We start from the raw sequence: 23,347 nt of genomic DNA on the forward strand, positions 1-23,347 counted from the left end.
GTTCGAGCGGAAACTTGCCTTTAATGTTGTCTTTTGGAGTTTACGGAAGGTTATAAAAGCTAGGCGTTTTGGGTCACATGAGGACGATAGGGGGCGGCTATGGGAAGACCACACCCACTTGCCACACACTGGGCAGGGTATGTCATTTATTCAGGCGTTAAGGGCTAGATGCCAGTTATCAGGCTGCATCGGCGAGGCGCCAAAGGGACGCGACATTGTCGCATGTACTATATGTTTAGCTCTTCGCATGGAGCCAAGGTCTAATAGAGCGTTGGCCGTGTAACAACATGCATTTTGCCAGCATTCATGCCGTATCTAGAAGTCGTCATTGACAGTGAACTTCAGCTTGGACGTTGATGTCTTCCTTGCCAACAGCTACTGCAACCGCCCTTGGGGATACCAGCATAATGGTAAGTCAAAGCCCCCAAAGGGTTTCCAGGGGATATATATATATATATATATGTATATTGTATGCAATCACATGTAAGTGGTATGAATAAGTATTACATCGCATCAGATTGATACGTTTGAGACGAGGGGCAACACTGAAAGCGGTAGCAAGGCGATGAGTAGATTTACGGTGTTCGGATGCTTGTGTTTCAGTTAAATCTGACTCCAGCGAGTCACTGAGCTGGCCAGCATCTGCAATTCTGGTTGTTGGTGAGGTTCTGGAGCCTACCTTAGCAGTCACCGTCGGTGGTCGGACATTCTCGAATCCTAGTACCATACTACATAATCAACCCACCCCGTATGTCCGACAGGTGAAAGTGGGCGGCTGGATGGACGTATGTATGTAGGTCTATTTCTGGCTTTACTTACATGAGCCTGTCCTGTTTCGTGATTTATTGCCTGCCTTGTTTAATCTTGAGAGTTCAGCATATGCAATGGGCAAGGGTGTTGTGTCGTGACTATACACGGTATGTGGACAGCAAAGAGGATCAATACGAGAGCCAAAATGATCGGTCGACCGCCCTATCCGACTCCGGCTGAGTACGGAGAAGCATTGCCATGACATGAATGAATGCATTCAGTTATGCCCATTACGAACAACCACGTACGTGATTGCCAGGAGTCAACGCTATTGACGTGTGTAGCGGAGTCAGCCACACTTGATTAGACCAGTGCACTCATTCACTGTATCCTGACGAAACTGAGTATTATCTAAGATACCCCATAGAGCTTTACATTGAGCTTCATTTCATTCAGCTGGTGTGGTACTGTGCAGCAGTGTGTTCCCTTGCAGTGTGAGCTTGGGAGGTGACTCCGTAGACGACCTAACCTACATACGATGATGCCATCTCGGATAAGGAAGCGCATGATCTCAAGTGCTATCAGGCCAGGTGGGTATGATAGATAGCGTAGCTGCGTACTCCGTAGGTAGAACAAGCAACGATATACATTTCCAACTTCCAGAATTTGCGCTCACGTAGGTACCTAAGAGTCAGTATGAAATAGCATTGCAAATCATTGTCAATTCTCGGTAGACAAGAGGGGAGATAGAAAAAGAACCGCGACGCTGGCTTGCTTTGTTGGAGTTGGTGGGCAAGCGAGAGCTCCGAACAGTACCTGATGCATCATCGTCATTCCGTATCAGACGTCCCTCTGACAAGACTCCGGACTTACCAAATCCAAGCTCCAAACGCGTTGCATTTCGACATGCTGCCAACGCTCGCATAGTACTCGAAGGAGAAAATCAATTATATATATAGTCTCGAGTAAAAGATGCAATGTTCGAGGCCGTTATTGCATCTCTAGACAATTGGTTTTCGTGGTGAAATCGGTTAGCCGGGTGTCTTCAATTGCCAGTGTCCCTGCTGTCCGTTGCTACCGTATGTACCCACCTCCACACTGGCTGGCTCCAGCTGCACGCTGGGACTGGGATTAGGACTAGGTTACTCACTACAGGTACGGACGATATCAACGTCCTCCGACTCATCATAATCCCCCGTATTCCCCCAATAACCCTTCCAAGACAACAAATAACTGCCATCCATGACTGTTATCTTCGGCTTGATCTGCGGAAGAATTAGAAAGCCATAAGCGGGTGGCTTGTCTGGGCGTCCAAGGGCTCCTCCCCTCTCCATCCAGGAGTTCATCGTCCATCGTCCATCGCTGCCCCGAACCTTAACTAAAACCACCCTTATCTGCGATACCGCACCCTTCGACTGCCCATTTCCAGACTTGACTTTTGTGCCGAGTCTGAACCTTGCCCTCCTGATTTGCCCACCGCCGACTGTATTTCTGCGCAGTTTTACCACAGTGTCCCACTGTCGAGGTTATTTCGGCATTTGCTGCCCTGGCGTCTAGCCCACTTCGCCCGCTGGCGGGATCCCTACCCATCACACCACGAGCGACTTGACACGGGATGTCGAACCCATTCCCGCATGGCTCGGCCGGTTTGCCTCTAGATGCCTCTTTCACCGGCTACATTCCTAGCATGAGGTCGTCCTATGCCTCGATAACCTCCGCCACAAACCCGAACTCGACCTCGACCTCGACTTCGCAACCCCGAGCCAACCGCTTGTCGCATCTGCTGAACCCAGCCCACGAAATGAACTCGGATCTTTATCCGGGACGCCTGTCGTCCATGTTCCAGAACCATGCGATGGAGCTGGAGAGGGGCTCGTCTACGCCCGACGGAAACATGCCGAGTCTCGGGGCTCGGGTTCCACAGCTGCCACCGTTCTCCAGGGCGTTCCAGAAGTACATGAATGGCGGCACAGGCGATGGCCTATGGGCCAGTCAGTATCGACCCAGTGCTTTCTTCACACCATCGTACTTGAAAGGATCAAGCTATATACAGAAACTAGAAGAGGCGCACAAGGCGAAACAAGCACAGAAGGAGGGCCAGCAGCAAAGTGGTGGCACACATGTTTCCCAGGTTATCCCCGGATCGACTCACACAAAGCCGGTTTCCCATCATGGCATGACCTACGATCTGATCGAGAGGGCACCGCTTTTGGAAGAGGATGACTCGATAGCCCCGCTACCCACTAGATGGAACAAGGACGACAAACATGGCGGGCTAGAGGTCATGGGCGACGGCCAGGAAGTCAAGTATACTGGTCCAAAACCGGTCGGAGAGAGGGAGCACGAGGCTTGTGCCATTAGAGCTGACCACCCAATGCCTGCAGAGGCCGGAATCTACTATTTCGAAGTCACCATCCTGTCAAGGAAACGTGATGATACGACGATTAGTGTGGGCTTTTCACACAGGCCTGTGTCATTGGCTCGCCTACCAGGTTGGGAAACCGACTCTTATGGCTATCACGGTGACGATGGTCATGTGTATGCGGGTCACCAATCTGGCAAGGTATACGGTCCTACATTTGGCGTTGGAGACACGGTCGGATGCGGTGTGAATTTCAAAAACGGCACCGCATTCTTCACTAAGAATGGCATCCATCTTGGTATGTTGATCATCATCCTATGCTCTTCGAATATCTCCTGTAACACTGAGTTGACTTGATGAATAGGGACTGCCTGCCGAGACGTGAAGGGTCCAATCTACCCAGCAGTTGGTCTTAAGAAACAAAACGAACACATCAGGGTCAATTTTGGCCACACACCCTTCAATTTTGATATTGATGGGTTGATGCAATCAGAGCGGAACAAAGTAAAGCAGGAAATTTCTGGAACAAGGTGAGCTAAGTCACTGCGACCCTGTTCGAGTCCAAACTGACAATTCGACAGTATCGACAAGTTGGTTTCTCCTCCCCTGAGCGAGACGGATCTCATCCAACGACTGGTAAGTTGGAGCCTACATCAACTCGTATCTTGGTTCTCACTGACATGTCGGGCTTTTCAGGTACTCCAATTTCTTCAACATGACGGTTACGTTGAGACTGCGCGCGCTTTCGCAGAAGAAATACACGGGGAGAAGCAAGCCCTCAGAATTGACCCTAGCACTCAAGTAGGGGGCATCAACGTCAAAGATGATGAAGATGCAACACGCAGACAACGTATGTGAAACCAATACATGCCACCAGGGATAACTGACGCTGACCGAAACAGGTATACGGAGAGCTATATTAGGAGGAGACGTTGACCAGGCGCTCAAATACACAAATATCTACTATCCCCATGTCTTGGAGGACAACGAACAAGTACACTTCCGGTTAAGATGTTGCAAATTCATCGAAATGGTGCGGAAATCAGCCGAGTTCAACAACAATAACCATAGTGCGACAAACGGAAGCAACAGTGTTATTAAGAAGAGTAATGGCCGGCCACGGATGGACGACACCCCGAACGAGATGGATCTGGATGAGAACGTGCTCTCCAACGACGACAAGATGGAGACAGAAGAGGGCATGGATGCCGACGCTTTACTGCTTGATGCAGTACAATACGGCAAGCGGCTGCAAGCTGAGTTCATGAGCGATCCAAGGAAAGAGATTAGGAAAACACTGGAAGACGTCTTTTCCCTCCTGGCATACCAAAATCCGTTCCATGTCAAGGAGGTCGCGCACCTGCTTGATAAGAGAAATAGGGTGGCGGTCGCCGAAGAACTCAATTCAGCCATTCTAAGTAAGTATATATGCTCTCATCACATTTGCACCCTTTTTTCAGTCTACGTCTTACTAACATGTGGTGGCACTAGTGTCCTTGGGTAAATCATCTCGTTCGGCGTTGGAAAACCTCTATGGGCAGACCAGCGTATTGCTGGACTACCTTCGAGAGGACGGAGGCTCTGGCTCCTTCGTCACTGTCCAGTCGGTCATGGATGAGATACCCAAATCACAATTATTCTAGGAGGCCGAAAAAGAGACATGGGAATCTTTACTTTTGTAACAACACGCCTGGGGGCGCACCGTATCCGCCTCAACCCATTTCGAGATTTGACACGGTCGATGCTACCATCGTGGTACCCGAGGGGCTTTCTCTCATACACATTTAAGGCGTTTCGGACAGGGCTGTGGCGAACCGGCTTTTTTGTGGCTATGATGCATTGCTGAGCACGACTTCTGGCTTAAACTCGTTCCTTTACACGCGCTTCGTTATCCTTTGATATAGCAGCAGGTACGCGCGGAGGGGAACAGCCCAGATCACATCATAGCATAGAGTTGATCAGCATCAGTGGGCGGCTTGGGCACTGTCACTCATTATTCTCGAGGCAGTCGTACCCTAATCAACCACCCCGCCTTCGGATGTATTCCATTCGGAACGTCCTGTTTCTATTTGCGACTCAGCATAGTTTGGCCGCCGTCGGATGTAGAATAGTTGATAGGCCTTTTATTTCTGACGGGAAACGAGAGAGCGTCGGAACCATGTATTGGTATGGCATGAAGAGCGAAGGATACAACCGATGATCGTTCATGGATGGAATGATGGAGACAACCCTCTATTCAGCAACAGACAATCAACATCCCCTCCTCGTAAGCCAGGTCGTGTCCCAGTGAACGGAGATGTAATCTGCACTGAGCCGAAGTCGCCTAGCGTAGTTAGCTGCACTTGATCTAATTAGTGAAGCCTGCATGCAGGTTTGGTGATGTAGCCTTTGCTGTTGTCAGATTACCCCCTCCCCCCCCCCATTTCTGGCCAGTTTGCCTCCTCTCAAAAACACAATCGTAGGCCGGCCAGCTATCCCATTGCCGCCAGTTATTCGAAGCCGCCCACTCCAGACCATGTGACATGATATTTTGGGGCTTACTGGACTAATACCATAAATAGGACCTGCTGTTTCGTCGCTGCGCAAGATTCGAATGTTGCTCGCTGGATCCCTGCGATGCGCCTGCTTCGACTCGGAGATCTGAGCGGATTGATTGTCATCGAAGACTTGTTGGACAACACTCCGCCGTACGCCATACTTTGCTACACGTGGGAGAGAGGATTCGGCGACGAGGTGGCTCTTCAAGACATCCGAGAAGGGTATTGCGAACACAAGCCTGGCTATCGCAAGATTCTCTTCTGCGCTCCGGAGCGCAGGCGCGGCGCGACGGCCTCGAATACTTCTGGGTCGACACGTGCTGCATCGACAAGACGAGCTCGGCCGAGCTGGCAGAGGCGATCAACTCCATGTACCGCTGGTACCAGAACGCCGTGAAGTGCTACGTGTGCTTGTGGACGTCTCGGTGATGAACCACGAGGGTCCCAAGTACGAGGGTCCGGGCAGCTATGTGGTTCCCAACTACACCGGTTTGGACTATAGCAGTCGGAATTTCAGCACATGGCCGTGCTACACCTGCCGTGACTACATCAGTCGGAACCTCCTCGCCGGTCGGAACTATACCGGCCCGAACTACGAGACTGCCGGCAGTCCTCCCGGCAGTCCTCCCGGAAGTCCTCCCGGTAGTCCCCTCGACCGACACGTCCTGGCAAGATGCATTCCGAAGTAGTAGGTAGTGTACCAGAGGATTGACACTGCAGGAACTCCTTGCGACTTCCACTGTGGAATTCTTTTCTCCGAGTGGACGTATGGTTGGCGATAAGCAATCGCTCAAGCAAACGATCCAAGCCATGACTGAAATCCATTTTCGGCTTTTTCAACAAGGTTGGCAATCCGCGATTCCAGTTCATGAAAGGGTTACTTGGTCCTATAACCGGAAAACAGCACGTCCGGAAGACAAGGTGTACTCGTTGCTAGGGATAGTAGGGGTCTCTATGCCTGTGTAGTATACGGCGAGGAGGAGGAAGAAGCTTTTGTACGCCTTTGCAAGGAAATCATTCAACGTTGCGATAAGTACAAAGGTCGATCGATAGATGTATATTCGTCTGTAGCACCTACTGACATGCGGAGCCAACAGACGACAGTGGGGACTCCCGTCTCCTCCTCGTAGCTCGAAGCAGGCGCGAAGCAGTTGTCCGACTTCTGCTAGACAGAGGGGCGAACGGCAAACGCAAGAACAAGTGTGGCCAGACTGCTCTCATGCTCGCGGCTTCGAACGGCCATAGTGCCGTGGTCCGACTCCTCCTGGAGAGAGGGGCGAATGTCGACTCGGCCAACCGGTCTGGACATTCTGCCCTGCACTACGCAGTGAAGGGCGGTCACAAGGAAACAGCCGAGTTATTGCAGCGTTCACGTCAATCACGTCAGGCACGCCCGAGTAAAGAAACTGCGCGATCTGGAGCTCAACATATCCTACGGCTTTTAAACACATAATCGATCAGCGCAGCGTCACTTCATTCCTCTTCATGCGGGATTAGATATAGCCAGGGTGTTCGATCAGCGACACCTACATGGGTGGTTTGAGGTCGTGTGTATGGAAGAGTCGTTTCTTACCCAGGAGTGCACCCCACAGCGTGTTGATAGCTTTTGCATTTTACCCCTTTTACGGCAAATCACCAGTGTACGCCAGCATTCCCCCATCTCCCGATCTCGACCAACTTCTTCTTGTTTTCTTGTTCTTCTCTTTTCCCGGAAATTGCATTATATTATTACTCAATTCAAATATGAGTCGTAGTCTACTAAGGAATGTATGTCACCGAGCGATGTTGCCTTTTGGAATATCTCTGACAGCCATTTCGTCTTCAGCCCTACCAGCATCTTAGGCTGTTAAATATTTGGCTTTGGTTGATAGAACGGAATGTCCGTAATGGGCGACGCATTGTGGGACTCCTGTGCTTCTACCTTCGCTTGAGCGGTGAATGCATGTTTCGCAGCAGCTGCAACCTCATCCAGTCTCGTTGCCTAGATTGGCCAGATAAATCTGGCCGTCAGACCGACGAGAAGATACGTCTTGTTTTTGTTAAAGAGGCGCCTGGAATCGATAGGCGTGACCTGCAGATGATTTAGATGGGTTCAGCTTTTAATGCAGCTTAAAAAGCACACGCGTTGTAGTTCGCGTACTCCTGGGTAAGAAGGGCGAGCATTTACTAGGCTGTCCTACGGCCTTGTGATCTGTAGATGGCTTCCTTTCTTCCAATGCGTGGCCCCACGACCAGCCAAGCGCATACGATGAGCGCGCCGCCGACGCCAAGCAAGCACGCCCAGAAGAATCAATAGTTCGAGGTCGTGTGCGTGAAAGAATACTCTTCGTCCAGCATCGCTCCTCCCAATTGCTGTGACATACCTCGCAATGGCGCACCAGTACTATTACTTACCTATCAAAGTAGCAATGCGGCATGTGATCGGGGATCGCTCCGCTGTACCTTGAGTAGACCAATTCCCCCAGTGCCTCAACTGTGGTCCTGCTATTACCGCGGGGTGATGATGCAAAATCGGACAGATTGGCCACTGCAAGGAACATGACTCGCGCCAAGGGGTATGAAGTCTGTCGTGCTGGTTTATCTCGACATTCGCTACTGACCGCTATCGCCTCCGTCCACCCACTCGAAGTGGGCATGCCACTCGAAAGGGATCGGGGACAAGACCGAGGAGGAGGCGATAACGATGTGGGAATCTAAGTTGATCAAAACTCCTCACCGCCCAGAAGGACCATTCGCAGCTTTCAGCAGCCGATCCCGGTTGGAAACACGGGGATGCCAACCGAAATTTCTTTTTGAGTCACACTACGCAGAAGAGAACCGAGAAATCCTGTTTGTATATCCTGGCAACGTCACCGAATCTATGAAAGGCGACTGCCCAGTGGTTATACTACGTACTTGGGCGTGGTGTTGTAATAGCAAGTGTGCACAATGTAAACGGATCTCAAGAGGTAATATGCGAGAAGAGTGATTCCATAACTAGCAATAGTATATGATATAGTATGTGGTGCCAGATTATCACCAACGCCATCCGCGAGCTGACAGGCCAAGCCCGGGGAATCCTTCCCATTGACGCCATGCTGTCCATCTAAACTGAAGGAAATTGTCCATAGGGGATGCCGGTCACTGGTTCTAGAAGGAAAGAGCAGAGTATTAGATGCCATCTTTTCCCCTCCCGACCACGTGCCATCGTGCCCCTATTAGACGAGACCGACGTCTAATGAGTAGGGCAGGATACAACGTGATGCGTCATGTGATACCGATGGGGTATTCCCGCGTCTCGAGTCACCAAGACACCTCAAGGCGTGCCATGTTCCAGACCTCCCATCTTTTCCTGATCGTGGAGATGCGACTCTTCCCATTAGGTAGCAGGGCAGAAGCGTGTAGCAACCCAACATGCCCCTAGTAAAAAAAGATGCCGGAAAACAAACGCGCCATGCCAATGTAATACCCCAGATACCCCGAATTACGGCCGACCTGGTGCCTTTCCCCCAAGGCTTGCTAGCAGAGTGTCACCAATGCTATGCAGGGGACCAGGTCAACTGTGGGCTAGGGCTAAAAAAGATTGAACTCCTCACGTCATGGCGCTACCACGCTGGCTGCCCCCACAGCCGAGACCGTTTCGCGTCCTCGGTCTTTCTCCAGATTCCCCCAAAAGATGTGTACGATCACGCCATGCTACACCGGACTCGGGCGCGCCGTACGTTTTGCTCCTCCGATCCCCCATCGCGCTATCCCCATAGCCTGCCCTTGGGCATCATTCGGGGCCAAAGGCGGGAGAGCATTGCGATCAACAACAAGGGGTGAAAGGTGGAGAAACCCTATGAGATCCCAATGCTCTCCATGTCACGCATCAGACAGGCCATCTGTGCTCGCTTGGCCGCCTCGGCGACAAGGTTGAAGTCGCGGAGGAAAGCATCAGTACTTGGCTGTTTCACTTCCCTTGTCGGAGGCGGGGGAGGTGCAATGAAGCTGTGTGCGGGCGATGCTTGTTGCGAACTTGACTGTGTGGTTGATGTGGATGTTACCGTAGCCGATGGGCGCTGGGCAGAAGGAGAAGAGATCGGGGCGTTCATGTCGGCGGCTTTGCTTGGTTGTCTTGCTATGCGACGACCGGTGATGATGGAGACGGTGATGCGACTCGGTCACAATAACAGTAATAGACTCGACTTTGCTTTTTTTGATCCAAGTCCTAATCAAGTTGAATATTGCTTTCGGAGAGTATGTCTCGAGAGCGGGAGAGTTTGACGTGTGTTGCCTCGTGAGGGGGTTCAGATCTCTGTTGCGCGACAGTGTGGTCGGACAGTCGCAGCAGCTTAATATATGCTCTCCAAATTATGCGGAGTAGCTGGGGATCAAGTAATCGCTGGAGGTGCAGCAATAAGGTTGTGGCGCCTGCTGCTTCCCGAGATACGCTTGTGATGGTATTGGGCGACTGTGAACACGAGATTGCCTTGGATTTGTCGTACGACTGAAGAGCAGGGTCGGGTTCCGGCTGGATTAGGCAATCACCTCGGTTGAGTATATTGACTGCAAATATGGCTGAACGGAGCCGTCTCAAAGAGGATCTTGTATGTCAAGATGGAGCTCTTTTACTCTTCAGAATAAGAATAATACGAAGAGGGGGAAAAGTTGTGTTGACTTTGGTTGGCAGAGTATGTGACTTGTGGTTTGATAAGGATACAGTTTCTGAGGGCGAGAAACGTGGGATGCAAGAGTGGTAAATGGGAAAGAAAGGGGACAAACAAAGGAAGTAGGTCTCCTTGACTTGGGATCGATCGATAAAAGTAAGACAAGGCTTTCGATGGACTTGAGTCGTGATGGTCGTTGATGATCACCAGTCCTTGGATTGTGGTTGGGTAGTACGTGGGATGTGAGCAGCGATGATGTATTGGCTATCGCTTTCTTGGTATTCACCCCAGGCAGATATATGTCATCCAAGAATCCAAGATGGAGGGATGGATCGGCACCTTGCTTGGCTCGAGGAACCTTCGTAAAACTTTGGGGGTACAAGCGGGGAATGGGGAAAGACTTCCAATGCAACGGAGCACAGTCGATACAGTGGCTGGCTGAATGAGGGATCAAATTGATTGAGATGGGGGAGCACAGAATAGATTGATTGCGAACCGAGGCTGCTTATTAAAAAGAACTCGACGGAGGCGGAATCGGTTTCTTTCTTTCTCGAGATAAAGAATTACCGAAGGCGGAGAAGTACCGGGGAAGGCCCTTTTCTCTTTTTTTTTTTCTCTGCTTCGCTGTTTCCTCCGTACCAGAGTGGAGTTGCAGAAGATGATAATTCACGATGCAGATGGAGCTTGGAATGGGGCTAGAAATCACGAACAAAGAAGAGAACGGCCGTATTCGGCCGGGCGGTTTGGGGGAATCTGGGCCTTGCTCTTTTCTCATGCAGAGTCGAAATCCGGGGATATCCACCAAGATAGATCCAATATGTACATGCTAGTCCCCTTACCCAAGTGGAAGATACCTAGGTTACGGGGTAATGGGGATGGGCAATGTTGACTCCGGGCATCAAATGAAACCGTCCCAATACAGAAACGATATCTTGGCCTCTGACCACAAACATACGGCTCTCAGCTCAGCTGTGGAAACCTTGACGCCAGCAATTTGTCCTCCAACATCACAGGCTGAATACATTTTCCATACATATGCGCTTGGGAGATCGAGAAATCGAGCATCTATCGAAGTGACTTGGGGGCCCTTTAGCTTCAACGACATCATCATACAGCTGAGGTTAGGTTGGATTCACCTGCGTTGCTTGCAGCACCTGGCTGGCAGAGTGCCTGAGGAGAGAGGTGGTGCAATGCAGACATCGACCACCTCGGGCTGGTCGGCTAACGTCCTCATAGGCGCGGCTCAGCGGCTGTCTCGACCGATAAGCTATGCCCTGTTCAGGCCTGCATCACGATAATAGATTGTTTGTATACTCGCTTAGACTCGCCGTCCTTTGGTTGTCTCTCCAATTCGAACGCTCTAGCTTGTGCTGTTGTTATTTGGAACCGAGTTTCTGCGTCTTGGCGCTGTTTTCGCGACGATCCAGACAATCTATCATGGCACTCGGTCAGTGTCACCAAGAAGTTACGAGTGCATGTTGTGTCTGAATCCCCGGAGTGCTTGTAGATTAGGTTTTAGGTAGCTACAGTGTTTGCATGTGCATTAACCTACATAGGTCATGTACCGTTGTGTGGGAGTAGGCATTTGGAGATAAGGGACGAGTAGCACCAACAGGCCCAACCTGTTTTGGCTTGTATCTTTTTTTCTTTCTGGAAGGACTTCCATTTCCAGAAACCCCCACGCAGGTGGGCTCTTTGTCCCTCCCCGCATGTCCCCCAGACTCTGGCTTGTGATCGTCATTGGAGAGTCGGAGTGTTCGTCCAGTTAAATGAGCAATCAGAAGCCATCTGACTCAGGGATGGGCTAGGTCTTAGACAAGTCTGGACCTAGAAGCACACCTCGCTAACTGGCATCGTGGGCAATAAATTCGGCCGTCTTCTGCCGCCTGCATGTGTGTTAAGTAAGTGCATCGAGATTAATCAGGCGCATGAGTGAGGCACGCAGTTAATCAATTCTCCGCCCAGCATCGTCGGACATGCCCATGCTTCCGCCCCTGCAAGCCGCCCCGGGACCCTGAAGTTCAAGAGGAGCTCTGTCTGTGGGAACACGGGTGGGGTCACGCGAATATATCTCGGGATGGGCATTGCTGCTGTCCAGTACGGAGCAGAACGGAGAAAGGGAAGGGAAATGAAATTTCTCCCAAAAGCTGCCCGATGAGTGCTCCGCCAAAAACCAATACTGCAACTAAACATCAGGAGATGGGAAAACTTGTACATACATGTCAAACCCATCGGTAGTTGATCATGGCTATGGCGGCTGCCCGTCTTTTTATTGTACACACCCTTTAGGATCTGTATCGTATCTGCAAGCAGGCGATGAGGCCCATCCGGGTAACCGGTGGAAATGTGGGACCTGAGCTTCTCCGTCCAAAATTTGGCCCTTTGGTCGGCGCCATAACGGGCCGTTAACAGCTGAAGTGGGGATCGCAGTGGGGATCGCAGAGCTTCAGCATCGAAGCAATAATTTTGTAGGCGGAACAATACGCCCGGCTGCATTGCATTGCGTCGCTGTCGCTATCGCCAGCACTTTGAGCGGATCTTGGCAAAGGCCTGCCCCGAACGAATTCGAAGACAATCGCCAATAGACGGACATCTCGGAATCAGGTACGGCATACGACCTCACACACCTCTTATGCCTGCCATGTCGCAATCTCCAGCGGCAGCGGCTGCAGCAGCAGCAGCAGCACCTGGCCCGGCAACCACCACCTCATCTATGCACACCCCAGCTCCTGCAGCTCCTCACCGGACTGCTCCCCGGTCTAGCTGGTTTACGATACCAGAACCTCTGCGGCTTGTTTTCAACCAGTTCCCATTAGTGACATATGCTCCTAATGAACTGCCTGTCCGCTCACCCTTCAACAGAGATCTTCCCGTCCTCTATGTCTTCGCCTCCGACCAGGGTGCCTTGAAGGGATTACCTAGCTACAACCCTTCATGCTTAAAGTGGCAGGTTTGTGGAGTACCTACCTTGCGGAGGTCTAGGCCCGTGTCGCTAATAACCTGCCTTAGACTTTCCTTAAGCTGGCCGGAGTCCAGTTCCGCATAGCACCTTCAAGCAACCACGCCTCACCAACTGGCGCGTTGCCTTTCCTCATCCCACCTTCGAGTCCCACAGATGCTGCGTCGCAAAAACCCATCCCGTCAAGTAAGCTGGAGAGATATGCGCTCGAAAGGGGCCCCGAGAAGCTCGCGGATGCGGCAGGATCCAAGCTAGACGCATACCAGGCACTGCTCGACAGCCGGATACGGAATGCTTGGCTATACGCGCTGTACCTGTCCCCGGGGAACTCTTCGCTTCTGTCCCAGCTCTACGTGGAACCCTGTTCAGCGTCGATGGTCGTTCGGACAACGATACTGCACAAGTTGCGCCGGGCCGCCGAGGCCGAAGTTCTTCAGTCCATAGGGGCCCCCAGAGTGCCCCCTACGGCTCTATATATCGGTGCGGAGCAGGCTTTCGAGGCACTCTTGCGGCCCTGGGGCCCGACGAATGGTTCTTTGGGAGCTCGCAGCCAGGTCTCTTTGATGCGGCCGTGTTTGCCTATACGCATCTGCTGCTTGAGGACAGCTTGGAATGGATTGATACAAGGTTACAAGACTCGCTGCTGAAATATCCTGCTCTGGTGGAGCACAGAAAGAAGCTATTCTCCAGATGTTGGGGGCAAGCAAACGAGTAGGGAAAATGATTTACGATGCTATCCGACATATATTGGCTGTAACTGTAGATTATGTGCAAGGCCGGCGCGCCATGCTGTAACAAAAAATATGTATACCCTCAAATATAGAACAAAGACCCTGGACTTTCAGGGCATTCATTTTACAACCTGGCTTAACCTAGCCGCTGTGCAAGTGCCACGTCACGGACGTGTGGAAATAAAACTCGACCTCCCGTGATGGGATGAACTAGTAGTTACATTCGGGCCATAAGGTGAACTCCGCCATCAACATTGATGGTGGCACCATTGACGAAAGACCTAATGTATCGTGAGCAAAAATTGCAGCTCAAAAACAGACCCAAGAGCGTGGAGATATGAGGGAAACAACTTACCCAGCCCGACTCGCCAGGAAGATGCAAGCTCCAGCCACGTCGCCGGGGGCGCCAATGCGGCCCATGGGGTTCCCCTCCTCCATGTCCTTCTTCATGGTCTTCATCGCGAAGGCCGTCATCTTGGTGTCGAACGGCCCGCACGCTAGAGTGTTGACAGTGATGCCGCGGGGCCCGAGCTTCGCCGCCAGCACGCGGCTCAGGTGGTGCAGGCCGGCCTTGGCGGCCGAGTAGCTGTAGTTGTCAAGCAGTGGCACGCGCAGGGCGTCGATGGAGCCGATGTTGACGACGGACGCGGGGGACGGGCAGCCGGTCTCGGCGTCGGGCGCTTCGTTGGACGCGGCGGCTTCCAGTAATGGGCCCAGCAGCTGCGTCAGCGTGAAGACGCGCTGCAGGTTCAGCGTCAGCACGCGGCCCCACTGGGCGTCGGGGAAGTTCTCGAAGGGCGCGCCCCAGGCCACGCCGCTGTTGTTGACGAGCACGTGCAGCTTCGTCTCGCCGTGGCGCTGCTGCAGCTCCCTCGCGAGGCGCTCGCACTCGGCCAGCGAGGCCAGGTCCGCGGGCAGCGCGATCGCCTGGCCGGGCCCCGCCGCGGTCAGTTCCCGCGCTGCGGCCTCGCAGGCGGCGGCGTCCCGGCTGCTGATGTAGACCTTGGCGCCGTTGGCGACGAAGCCCTGGGAGATCATGCGGCCGATGCCCTTGGCGCCTGGGGGGTTTCAGATGAGGTTAGATGATCAATTACTTGATAATCAGGAGTAGTGGTCTGGGATGCGGTCGAGGTGTATGACATACCGCCCGTGACCAGCACGACTTTGTCCTGTGATTCGATGTTAGTGCGAGCTTCAGGGGTAAGTACTCGAGAACGGGTAATACCTTGACATCGAAAAGCTTGTTGACCTTCATCTTTACTACCTATTCAAAAGGTTCAATTACAGAACAAACAACCAGAAAAACGCGAAGTATGAATACGGCCAACCTCAGGTTGTGTTTACAACATCAAAGGTGACATCTACAGACTCGAGATATCTCATCTGTTGTGTAATGATCAATGGACGTCTCATGCGGAAAGTGGGGCCGAGCCGAGGCTCAATTGGCGTTGCAGTTTAGGTTTACGTTAAGCACGACCGCAGCCGAGAACTGCAGCTACAAGACATGACAAGAAAAACGGAGAGGCGCATCCTAGAATTTAATTCGACCTCACCATATAATCGTATAGCTTTATTGCGCTCAATGTATTTGTGGTCTACGAAGTCATACCGAGTCCGCCCCGATGCTGCCAATTAGTAAAGGGCAAACAGAGGGGGACGATGCCTAACCCCACTTCTCGTCGTTAACCACCATGAGGCTGCCAGCGCTGCTGCTGGTCCACTTGACCTCCTCTTCTGCTTGACACCAACAACATCACCGCCATGGCCGAAAACTCGCAGGAACAGGGTCAAGCAAAACAGCCGGAGCGTTCTCTCACGGAACACTTCGGGGGATCCGAGCCCTCGCAACACCCCTCACGCTGGAACGCATGCTGGGAGGAAGAGTACACACCGTGGGACCGCGGCGGTCCCAGTATGGCTTTGTCGGATCTGCTCCCGTTTCTCCCGCCCGCCACCACCATGGGAAGCCAGAAGAAGCCCTTGACGGCGCTGGTTCCGGGATGCGGGCGTGGCCACGACGTCCTACTCTTGAGCTCTTTCGGTTTCGACACGGTGGGCTTGGACGTCTCCGAGCGGGCCATGGCCGAGGCCCGCAAGAATGCCGAGAGCATCAACCTGGACGAGGTCTACCCGCTGAAGGGAGAAGTAAGGCAGCAGCGTGGAACTTACAAGTTCTTGGTTGGAGACTTCTTCGGTCAGGACTGGGTTACTGAGTCGGGTGTGGAAGGGGGCAAATTTGACCTCATCTTCGACTACACGGTAAGGCTACCGAGGCCAAATTATGAAAAGCAGAAAGCTAACACAAAACTACATAGTTTGGTTGCGCATTACCACCTTCGGCTAGACCTGCATGGGCGCAGCGTTACAGGGACCTGCTGGCTCCCGTTGGCCGTCTCGTCTGCCTGGAGTTCCCGTCTACGAAGAAGCCGGAGGAGCCCGGCCCACCATGGACAATGAACCCGCATACCTATGTGGCGCACCTTGGCCACCCCGGGGAGGAGGTCGCTACGGATGAGCATGGTGGAGTTATAAAAGACAAGGTCGAACCACCCAGGGACGACGGCCTTATACGTCTGTTGCACACGAGGCCGCCAAGGACCCATGCCGCTGGCTATAAAGACGGACAAGTGGTTGACTGCATTTCCATCTGGTGTCATACCGCAGCTGCATAGCCGTTGGTAGTATTTGCGTTACATAGGTGTGGAAAGCGTTCGTGCCCACGGTTTGAATTGAATACAAGGATCACTCAACTCAACAGTACCAAGCAAGTAGTATCCCAAGGTCAGTGAACTCATGAAGAAGGAATATCGTACATATCATGGAGCGGTTCGGACTCGGGTTCTGACTCGGATACGGAGACCGATTGCTCAAGCAATGTGTTCCTCAAAGACCGTCAAACAGCTGTTACGTCAAGGGCCTCATAAAGATCCAGGGTCTCTGCTGCAGTCACGGAGGCTAGGTAGTACAAACAAGCTCGGTGTGAGAACAAGCAGCAGGGTCGGGAACTTGTCCAAAGATGGCCCAGACAGAAATCTCGACTGGGCTTTGATTGAGCTGAACAGATATGCTCCGAATCGTTTGTCTTTCCCATCAAACGCAGGAGATGTGCCATTGATTGAGTACGGGTCCAATGATCTCCAGACGCCTTGTGCGGGCCCATGATAAGAAAAGATAAAATATACGCGCAGCGATGATCAGCGGATCAAAGGGCCCCGAAGGCAGAATTCATCTCTACCTTGCCTTCGCGAATCCTCCTAAGTCCAGTAACTGGTTTGTCGATGCAATGACCATTAATCTGGATGAAGGCAAAAGCCTGTTCTACCCAATGGTTCCAACTTCTTCTCTCGGACAATGTACACACATCCAGGAGCCGCAGATGGTGACTCGGGGTCTTGGGTTGTAGATGAAAAGACGTTGTCGCTGTCAACGCCTTTGGAGGTTGTTACATCATTCCCATCAAGGCCACCTGCAGCGATATCTGAAAACAACTTCAGTCTCGCTTCCTTCTGTTTCAGATGTGGAGAACTTATCCACGGATCTGCCTCTTCTGGTAGTTAGCTTCTTAAGTTACCAGATCAGAGTCTACACGAAAAATTGGATGGCAGCCGTGTGGGCACATGTAGACGTCGAAGTACGGACGAACGCGACAGGATGACGGGACGGAAGCCAGCATGGTATCAGTAGGACCATGGGAGGGACTCACGATAGGAGGTGATGAACTCCACGAACTCATACACCAGCGGTATTGTCTCTTTCTAGGTGGCACCCACACGACGTCCGAAAGGTGGCCGTCATAGCGTATGGAATGTATCTAGTTAAGCCGTCCGGAAGGCTGAGTAACAAACACGATATATACCCCTAGGGAGGTTATGGCCATCTTCGGATATCCGTGCGCCATTAATCTATACAGTAACGACGACGATAATAACAAGTATTCGTGTCAGTCACGTAATCCTGGAGTGAAAGCCAGGTGGAACGGTTATAAACATTGACTAGGAGCCCTGGTATGTTCCACTGCCCAGGTGAACGTGTGGTAAACTTACCGTCTGAGATTCGTTATGTATTCACCGTCCTAAATCCTTACATTCACTGTCCGAAACTTGGTGGTCTGAATTTACCGCGGCCAGATAATGTATTTAAACACCCTTCAGATCCATCCTCAGCTTCCTACTTCCTTGCTTTCCATCAACCCTCCACACCAACATCCGTCTAGTCCAGACTCGGCTTTCTAAACTTGTTTTCTCTTCATCAACCGTCCACACCAAGATACACATGTAACCCTATCAATTGCAACGCTGTACAGTCATCACCTTTCCCGTAAGTCACCACCACAAGAAACTGTCTGTACAGTATTACAGCGCCAACCGCGCTATCTCCAACTTTTCGCTGGGTATTTTGGTTTACAGCCCAGTATGGCATTGATCTCAAAACTCCCAGTTGAGCTCGTGATCGAAATCGTCAACGAGGTCATCGAGTCTAGAGTCTCACTTATTGAGAATGAACCCGTCATCGTCAACGTCGCCGACCTTCGATCTCTGTCGCTTGCCTGTCGCAACTTCCGGGGTGTTGTCAAGGAGCTTCTCTTTCGCTGGAACAAGAAACATGGCCATTCGAGCGCTTTTGTGTGGGCTATAAAGAATGGAAGAATCGACACTTTGGAGGATTGCCGCGCATTCGGTCTTGATCCCCTGAGCCCTGGCTCGCATCATCACGACCAATGGCTGGAACCCCCCAGTGACGAACCCCCTCTCTGCTGCCAGACACCCATCGGTTTGGCTATCAGGCACCGGAAATTCGCCGTTGTCAAGTAGTTCCTGGAAATGGGAGTGTCGTCGGCTAATCAGGACTGTTCGGCTGCCGACTTGACTTGGACCTATTGGAAAGAAGAAACAGTGCCCCAATGGAGTGCCCTCCAGTATGCTTTGAGCCACAAATCAAATTCCATTGCCGCGCTCCTCACCCAGAAGGGTGAAGGCCTGGCATTCGCCGACGACACCAAGAGCCCCAATCCTAAGCAGCAGCACGCTATCCATATCGCAGCTGAAAACGGGCTGATCGATGTCATCAACATGTTGGTACATGAACATCACGTGGACATCAACACTACCGATACCAATGGCGAGACAGCTCTCCATTATGCCACCAGCACACTTGAGAACAAGAAGACACTCTTGTTCCTCATCGGCCTCGGCGCCAAATTGAACCAGGCGGCGGCTGGTGGGATCACTCCTTTAGTGAAGGCTATGGATTCCAGCTGCTTTATCAACGCCTTTCAGCTGATCAAAGCCGGAGCTGAGGTCAAGATTCCCGGCCCTCCTGCGCCCTATCTGGCGTCCCCTGTCGAAGCTTGCCTCGCGAACTACCCGTCTGATTGTTCCACGGAGAGGAAAAACGATTTCCTGCAAGCCCGTCTCTTGGAGGTCCTGCTTAAAAAGGGGGCCTCGGTCCACGGCGGATACCCGGGAGAACCACTGCCAACCATGACTGCTGATGGATACTCGGGAGAGCCGCTGCCGATCATGACTGCCATGCGCGTCTTCCAAGGGCAGGCTGTCCAGGTCCTCCTGCGGCATGGCGCGCAGTTCCCTCCAATCGGAGAGCACCCGAGCATCGCCGCCTACGTCTTGGACGCTGCCTACGACGACATATTTGAATTCCTGCCGAGAATGCAGATTTTGTTCGACTGCGGCGTCTCGAGAATGGACGATCCTTTCGATAAGGACCACACGATTCTGCAGGTGCTGGCGAGCATGGCTAGAGAATGTCCAGGTTGCTTGACAGGCGTCCTGGAGAGCGGTTGACGCCTCGTAGCCCCTGAGCACGTGTATTGTGTTCTCCATGAGTGCATCCGCGGTGGCAATTATAAAGCAGTCGAGTTCTTTGCCGGAATCGATCTCGGATGTTATTGGGGCGGCGATAGTGGATGGGAGTTGATATTCGGGCCTATAAATTAACTCTGGACAAAATTAAGCGCCGGACGGAGCAGCGGTCGGAGGAGATCGAGCCAGCGGACGGAACCATTTATATGACGGTTGCACCATGAGTCGATTGCAACATGGGACGTAGCACCATGGCCGGTGCCTACTTATGCATAGCGTGTACTAGTATATAGACCACAGCAAAGTTCACCAATATACTGAGTCTACTAATCCATGCGACTAATTACCATAATGACGTCTGGTATTGTTAAGGTAGTTTCCATGTGACCCCTACTTGACTACTCTAATACTCAGGCACCTATATTCTAGTCTCGAACTGGCAGAATGACCTCGATCAGAAGAACTTCATTCCCGTCGCCTTTGTTATAGATACCTGTGACTTCCAAGCCGCAGCTCTCAATGAACGCAATTCACGCTCGGTGCGCTCGCGAGACGAGAGCTGGTTCATCATGAATAGGTCCATTGACACGTGCTGCCATGCAGCATGCTGATCGGAAACAACCTAATAGTGAACTACGTTAATCCTGGGTCCTGGTTTCTTTCCCTCATGCCCTCTAATCATAGGGAAAGACAGAAGGAGAGGGGTTATAGCTGTGAAGTAGAAGAAACTACATACACAATCGCTTATGAGGATTCTGGAATACCCGGGCTCCATAGCGTCCTTCAGCTGGGTCAGAATCTTGCGGCATTGCTCGTCCGGCCAGTCGTGCAGGACGGTGCGCATGAAGTAGGCGCGGGCGCCCTTGACGGGCTGCGGGGTGAAGAAATCGTGAGCCTGCAGCTCGATGCGGCCGTCGGCGCCGACACACTTCTCGGTCGCGGCGGTTATAACTTCGGGGAGCTCTTGCAGGACCAGCCGGCCCGTGCACTGTGGGACGGCGGTCCGGGAGTCCTGCAGGATCTGGCCTATACTGCTGCCGACGTCGACGAAGGCCGAAGCGTCCCCGTGGGGTTTCAGACCCTCGACAAGCCGCGACTGCGGCGGGTACATGTCCGTCCAGCTCGGGCGGTGCTGCCGCAGCGTGTGGATGTAGTTGTGGAAGGCCTCGAACACTTCCGGGTGCTCCGTAAGCCAGGCAAATGCTGGCTTCTGTTCATTTGCGTATTGGAACGGCCCGTCCAGGGCGATCTCAGGGTTCTGAAACTTGGTGTTCCTGAGATATTCTGGCAACTTGGCAAATGATGCCTGGTTTATTCAAAGCTGTAAGTATATGGTTTAGCAAGGATACAGGAGCAAGGTAAAAAAATGCTTTGAAGCCGTACTTGAAGATGATACCAAAGGCGTATTCCTTAGTCGCCAGCAAGTTGGTCATTCTATTAGGCACGTAAAGGTCAGGGCCCTGTTCGTTTAGCATGCCCATGGATACACAAGCACAGCTGATACGCTTCACCAGCGTAGGGGAGGCTCCCGTTGCAGCAGCCAGATCCTCATTGGACTTGGGGCGGCTGCCGAGGACGGCTGTCTCGAAGATCTTCAGATCAACAGCGATGCGAGCAGCCACTGTTCGGGTCGGCTGCGCGAGATGGCGAGATTACATCAGTAAACCCTATCGTCAGTTAGAACTGATGGAATCATGGTGACCCCCTTACCAGTGCCCATATGTGCCACAGGAGAGATTCCATCGGCGTTTCAGCTGCAAGCACGAGCTCTCGCGCACTTTCAACCAACTTCTCGCGCGCTGCTGGGTCATCGCTCATGACCTTTTCGCCGTCTTCAGGCACCTGCCTAGGGCTCGAGCGAGGTTCTCCTTCTCGGGTGTTGCGGCAGCCATGATGATGAAAAGAGGAGGCTCAGAGGTGCCAGAAGCTGAACTGATATATTGAATGACAGGGTCCACTTACGACTTCTGGGGTCTGCTATGGCTATCCCGGGCAGGCTTGCGCCTTAAGCATACCCTTGGTTGAAGCACTACGTAGGACGTGACGAGGTCATGCTGGTCACTTGGGGTTCCTACAATGAGTGGCATCAGAGTAAGTATTGTAGATGATTACCCAAGTCACCTGGGGGATAAAGAATGTTGTGCCCGCAACAATGAGTGAGGGGTAAACACATTTCGATATTCCTAGATGGACTTGGTGTCGCACCAATGCAACAGTGTGGGATTGGTGGAGGAGGTGGAAGGGGGTATCGGTATTCGCGAAGCGGACCGAACCCTGGGCTATATAAGAAGTAATGTTTTTCCTCTCTTTAAAACGGTCCACACTCCGAGCAGAAAACCAGCCCAGATTAAGGATGGATACGGCAAACTCAAGTCAGTTGATCACCGTGTAAGTCTTCCCGCGTCTACAGATGGCTCTTACTTCATTAAACTTTGCGCATCCGATAGGTTTGACGGCGCACTTACTATCCGCGGTAAACCTCGCCCTGGGAGGGACTTCCCTTTCGAGGCGACATTCATTCTCGACCACCCTTCGTTCCGGCAGTTCCGGTCAGCGAAACCACCACGCCACCTGCACCCTTACCAGGAGGAATACGTACAGGTCCTCGAAGGCGCCTTGGTGCTCGAGATTGAAGGCCGTGAGCACGTCGTGCGTCCAGAGGACGGCGAGTTCACCATTGCCCCCTGGACGATCCACCGTCTCTACACGCCCCCCGCCGAGGCGGGCTCCGGGGCTGCTACCGCGGGGTCGAATGTAGTGCGGTTCATGGCGTCGGGTGAGGAAGCTCAAGAGGCGTTCAATATGGACCTATTGTTCTTCGAGAACTGGTACGGATACCAGAACGAGGCAATACGCAACCGCAGGAGCATCGATCTCATCCAAGCCATGTGTGTAAGGCTGCCCCTTCCCCTCCCCTCCCCACCCCGCCTTCACGCTCTAGGTATGGAACAGAGACTAGAACATGTCAACAGACATTCGATGCTGGTGGCTCCTACCTGACACTGCCACCGTACTTCCCGTTCAGGAGGATTTTGTCCCGAGCTGCCGGGGTTGTGATTGGGAGGTGGCTAGGGGAGCTACTCGGTTATCGCCCTTTCCACAGGGAATGGTCAAGCGACTGGTCGTCAGCGAAAGCTAAGATGCAGCAGTCCGAGTTTTACAGAAAGGGGGGTAGTGAATAATGATACGGAATCATGTTGTGTAACAATGATAAGCAATATTGCAGCTATAATAACATAAGAGGAGCGAATGAAAATGATTGTCTAACTGCATCGTAATGGAGAGTCCTCCAACTGGAAAAAAAGTTCTACAATACCCAATAAGCAGTGTGTGCCACTCTGATATCATCGCCGGGCCTACATAGTCCCAATGAAGGATCATTTACCAATTCGAGTAGTACACGAAAACATGCCATCTTAGGTTTAGGGTAGGGGATGGCGTTCAATACTAAGGGGATCGGATGTGTCAAATGAATGGGTTTCTACAATTCTTACCTGCGTATTTACCTTTTCTTTCACCCTAGTGAACTGATTGATCCTATGCCGCCACTTGATGGCATAT

General features: G+C 52.2%; 10 protein-coding genes across 10 annotated transcripts; 7 read left to right on the plus strand and 3 right to left on the minus strand.

Moving 5' to 3' along the window:
- Positions 1 to 2,365: 2,365 nt before the first annotated feature.
- On the plus strand, positions 2,366 to 4,755 carry PG994_006191 (SPRY domain-containing protein; the record flags this gene model as incomplete). Its single annotated transcript, XM_066857600.1, has 6 exons — positions 2,366 to 3,410; positions 3,477 to 3,642; positions 3,694 to 3,748; positions 3,809 to 3,962; positions 4,015 to 4,530; positions 4,604 to 4,755. The coding sequence occupies 6 exons, from the start codon at positions 2,366 to 2,368 to the stop codon at positions 4,753 to 4,755; spliced, it is 2,088 nt and encodes a 695-aa protein (XP_066716869.1).
- A 1,506-nt stretch (positions 4,756 to 6,261) lies between these two features.
- Positions 6,262 to 7,102, plus strand: PG994_006192 (HET-domain-containing protein; the record flags this gene model as incomplete). The annotated part of the gene is given in 4 exon segments (XM_066857601.1): positions 6,262 to 6,337; positions 6,356 to 6,591; positions 6,616 to 6,682; positions 6,747 to 7,102. Coding segments are annotated over 4 exon segments (735 nt in total), but the record flags the coding sequence as incomplete, so codon positions are not given.
- Positions 7,103 to 9,467: 2,365 nt separating this feature from the next.
- Positions 9,468 to 9,722, minus strand: PG994_006193 (uncharacterized protein; the record flags this gene model as incomplete). The annotated part of the gene is made up of 1 exon (XM_066857602.1): positions 9,468 to 9,722. The coding sequence occupies one exon, from the start codon at positions 9,720 to 9,722 to the stop codon at positions 9,468 to 9,470; it is 255 nt and encodes an 84-aa protein (XP_066716871.1).
- Positions 9,723 to 12,918: 3,196 nt separating this feature from the next.
- PG994_006194 (uncharacterized protein) lies at positions 12,919 to 13,951 on the plus strand (the record flags this gene model as incomplete). Its single annotated transcript, XM_066857603.1, has 3 exons — positions 12,919 to 13,227; positions 13,287 to 13,664; positions 13,691 to 13,951. The coding sequence occupies 3 exons, from the start codon at positions 12,919 to 12,921 to the stop codon at positions 13,949 to 13,951; spliced, it is 948 nt and encodes a 315-aa protein (XP_066716872.1).
- Positions 13,952 to 14,184: 233 nt separating this feature from the next.
- On the minus strand, positions 14,185 to 15,222 carry PG994_006195 (uncharacterized protein; the record flags this gene model as incomplete). Its single annotated transcript, XM_066857604.1, has 4 exons — positions 14,185 to 14,248; positions 14,323 to 15,025; positions 15,112 to 15,136; positions 15,193 to 15,222. The coding sequence occupies 4 exons, from the start codon at positions 15,220 to 15,222 to the stop codon at positions 14,185 to 14,187; spliced, it is 822 nt and encodes a 273-aa protein (XP_066716873.1).
- A 506-nt stretch (positions 15,223 to 15,728) lies between these two features.
- Positions 15,729 to 16,639, plus strand: PG994_006196 (thiol methyltransferase; the record flags this gene model as incomplete). The annotated part of the gene is made up of 2 exons (XM_066857605.1): positions 15,729 to 16,226; positions 16,283 to 16,639. 2 exons carry the CDS (start codon positions 15,729 to 15,731, stop codon positions 16,637 to 16,639), a joined length of 855 nt encoding a protein of 284 aa, XP_066716874.1.
- Positions 16,640 to 18,379: 1,740 nt separating this feature from the next.
- On the plus strand, positions 18,380 to 18,778 carry PG994_006197 (uncharacterized protein; the record flags this gene model as incomplete). Its single annotated transcript, XM_066857606.1, has 1 exon — positions 18,380 to 18,778. One exon carries the CDS (start codon positions 18,380 to 18,382, stop codon positions 18,776 to 18,778), a length of 399 nt encoding a protein of 132 aa, XP_066716875.1.
- Positions 18,779 to 18,787: 9 nt separating this feature from the next.
- PG994_006198 (uncharacterized protein) lies at positions 18,788 to 19,768 on the plus strand (the record flags this gene model as incomplete). The annotated part of the gene is made up of 1 exon (XM_066857607.1): positions 18,788 to 19,768. The coding sequence occupies one exon, from the start codon at positions 18,788 to 18,790 to the stop codon at positions 19,766 to 19,768; it is 981 nt and encodes a 326-aa protein (XP_066716876.1).
- Positions 19,769 to 20,240: 472 nt separating this feature from the next.
- On the minus strand, positions 20,241 to 21,604 carry PG994_006199 (uncharacterized protein; the record flags this gene model as incomplete). Its single annotated transcript, XM_066857608.1, has 4 exons — positions 20,241 to 20,264; positions 20,523 to 21,092; positions 21,232 to 21,420; positions 21,497 to 21,604. The coding sequence occupies 4 exons, from the start codon at positions 21,602 to 21,604 to the stop codon at positions 20,241 to 20,243; spliced, it is 891 nt and encodes a 296-aa protein (XP_066716877.1).
- Positions 21,605 to 22,139: 535 nt separating this feature from the next.
- PG994_006200 (uncharacterized protein) lies at positions 22,140 to 22,968 on the plus strand (the record flags this gene model as incomplete). The annotated part of the gene is made up of 3 exons (XM_066857609.1): positions 22,140 to 22,174; positions 22,234 to 22,678; positions 22,759 to 22,968. 3 exons carry the CDS (start codon positions 22,140 to 22,142, stop codon positions 22,966 to 22,968), a joined length of 690 nt encoding a protein of 229 aa, XP_066716878.1.
- Between the last annotated feature and the right edge of the window lie 379 nt (positions 22,969 to 23,347).

This window comes from Apiospora phragmitis (genome assembly GCF_038363925.1).
Source record: "Apiospora phragmitis strain CBS 135458 chromosome Unknown utg000006l:1.0-5683423.0:1.0-5690449.0, whole genome shotgun sequence".
NCBI lineage: Eukaryota > Fungi > Ascomycota > Sordariomycetes > Amphisphaeriales > Apiosporaceae > Apiospora > Apiospora phragmitis.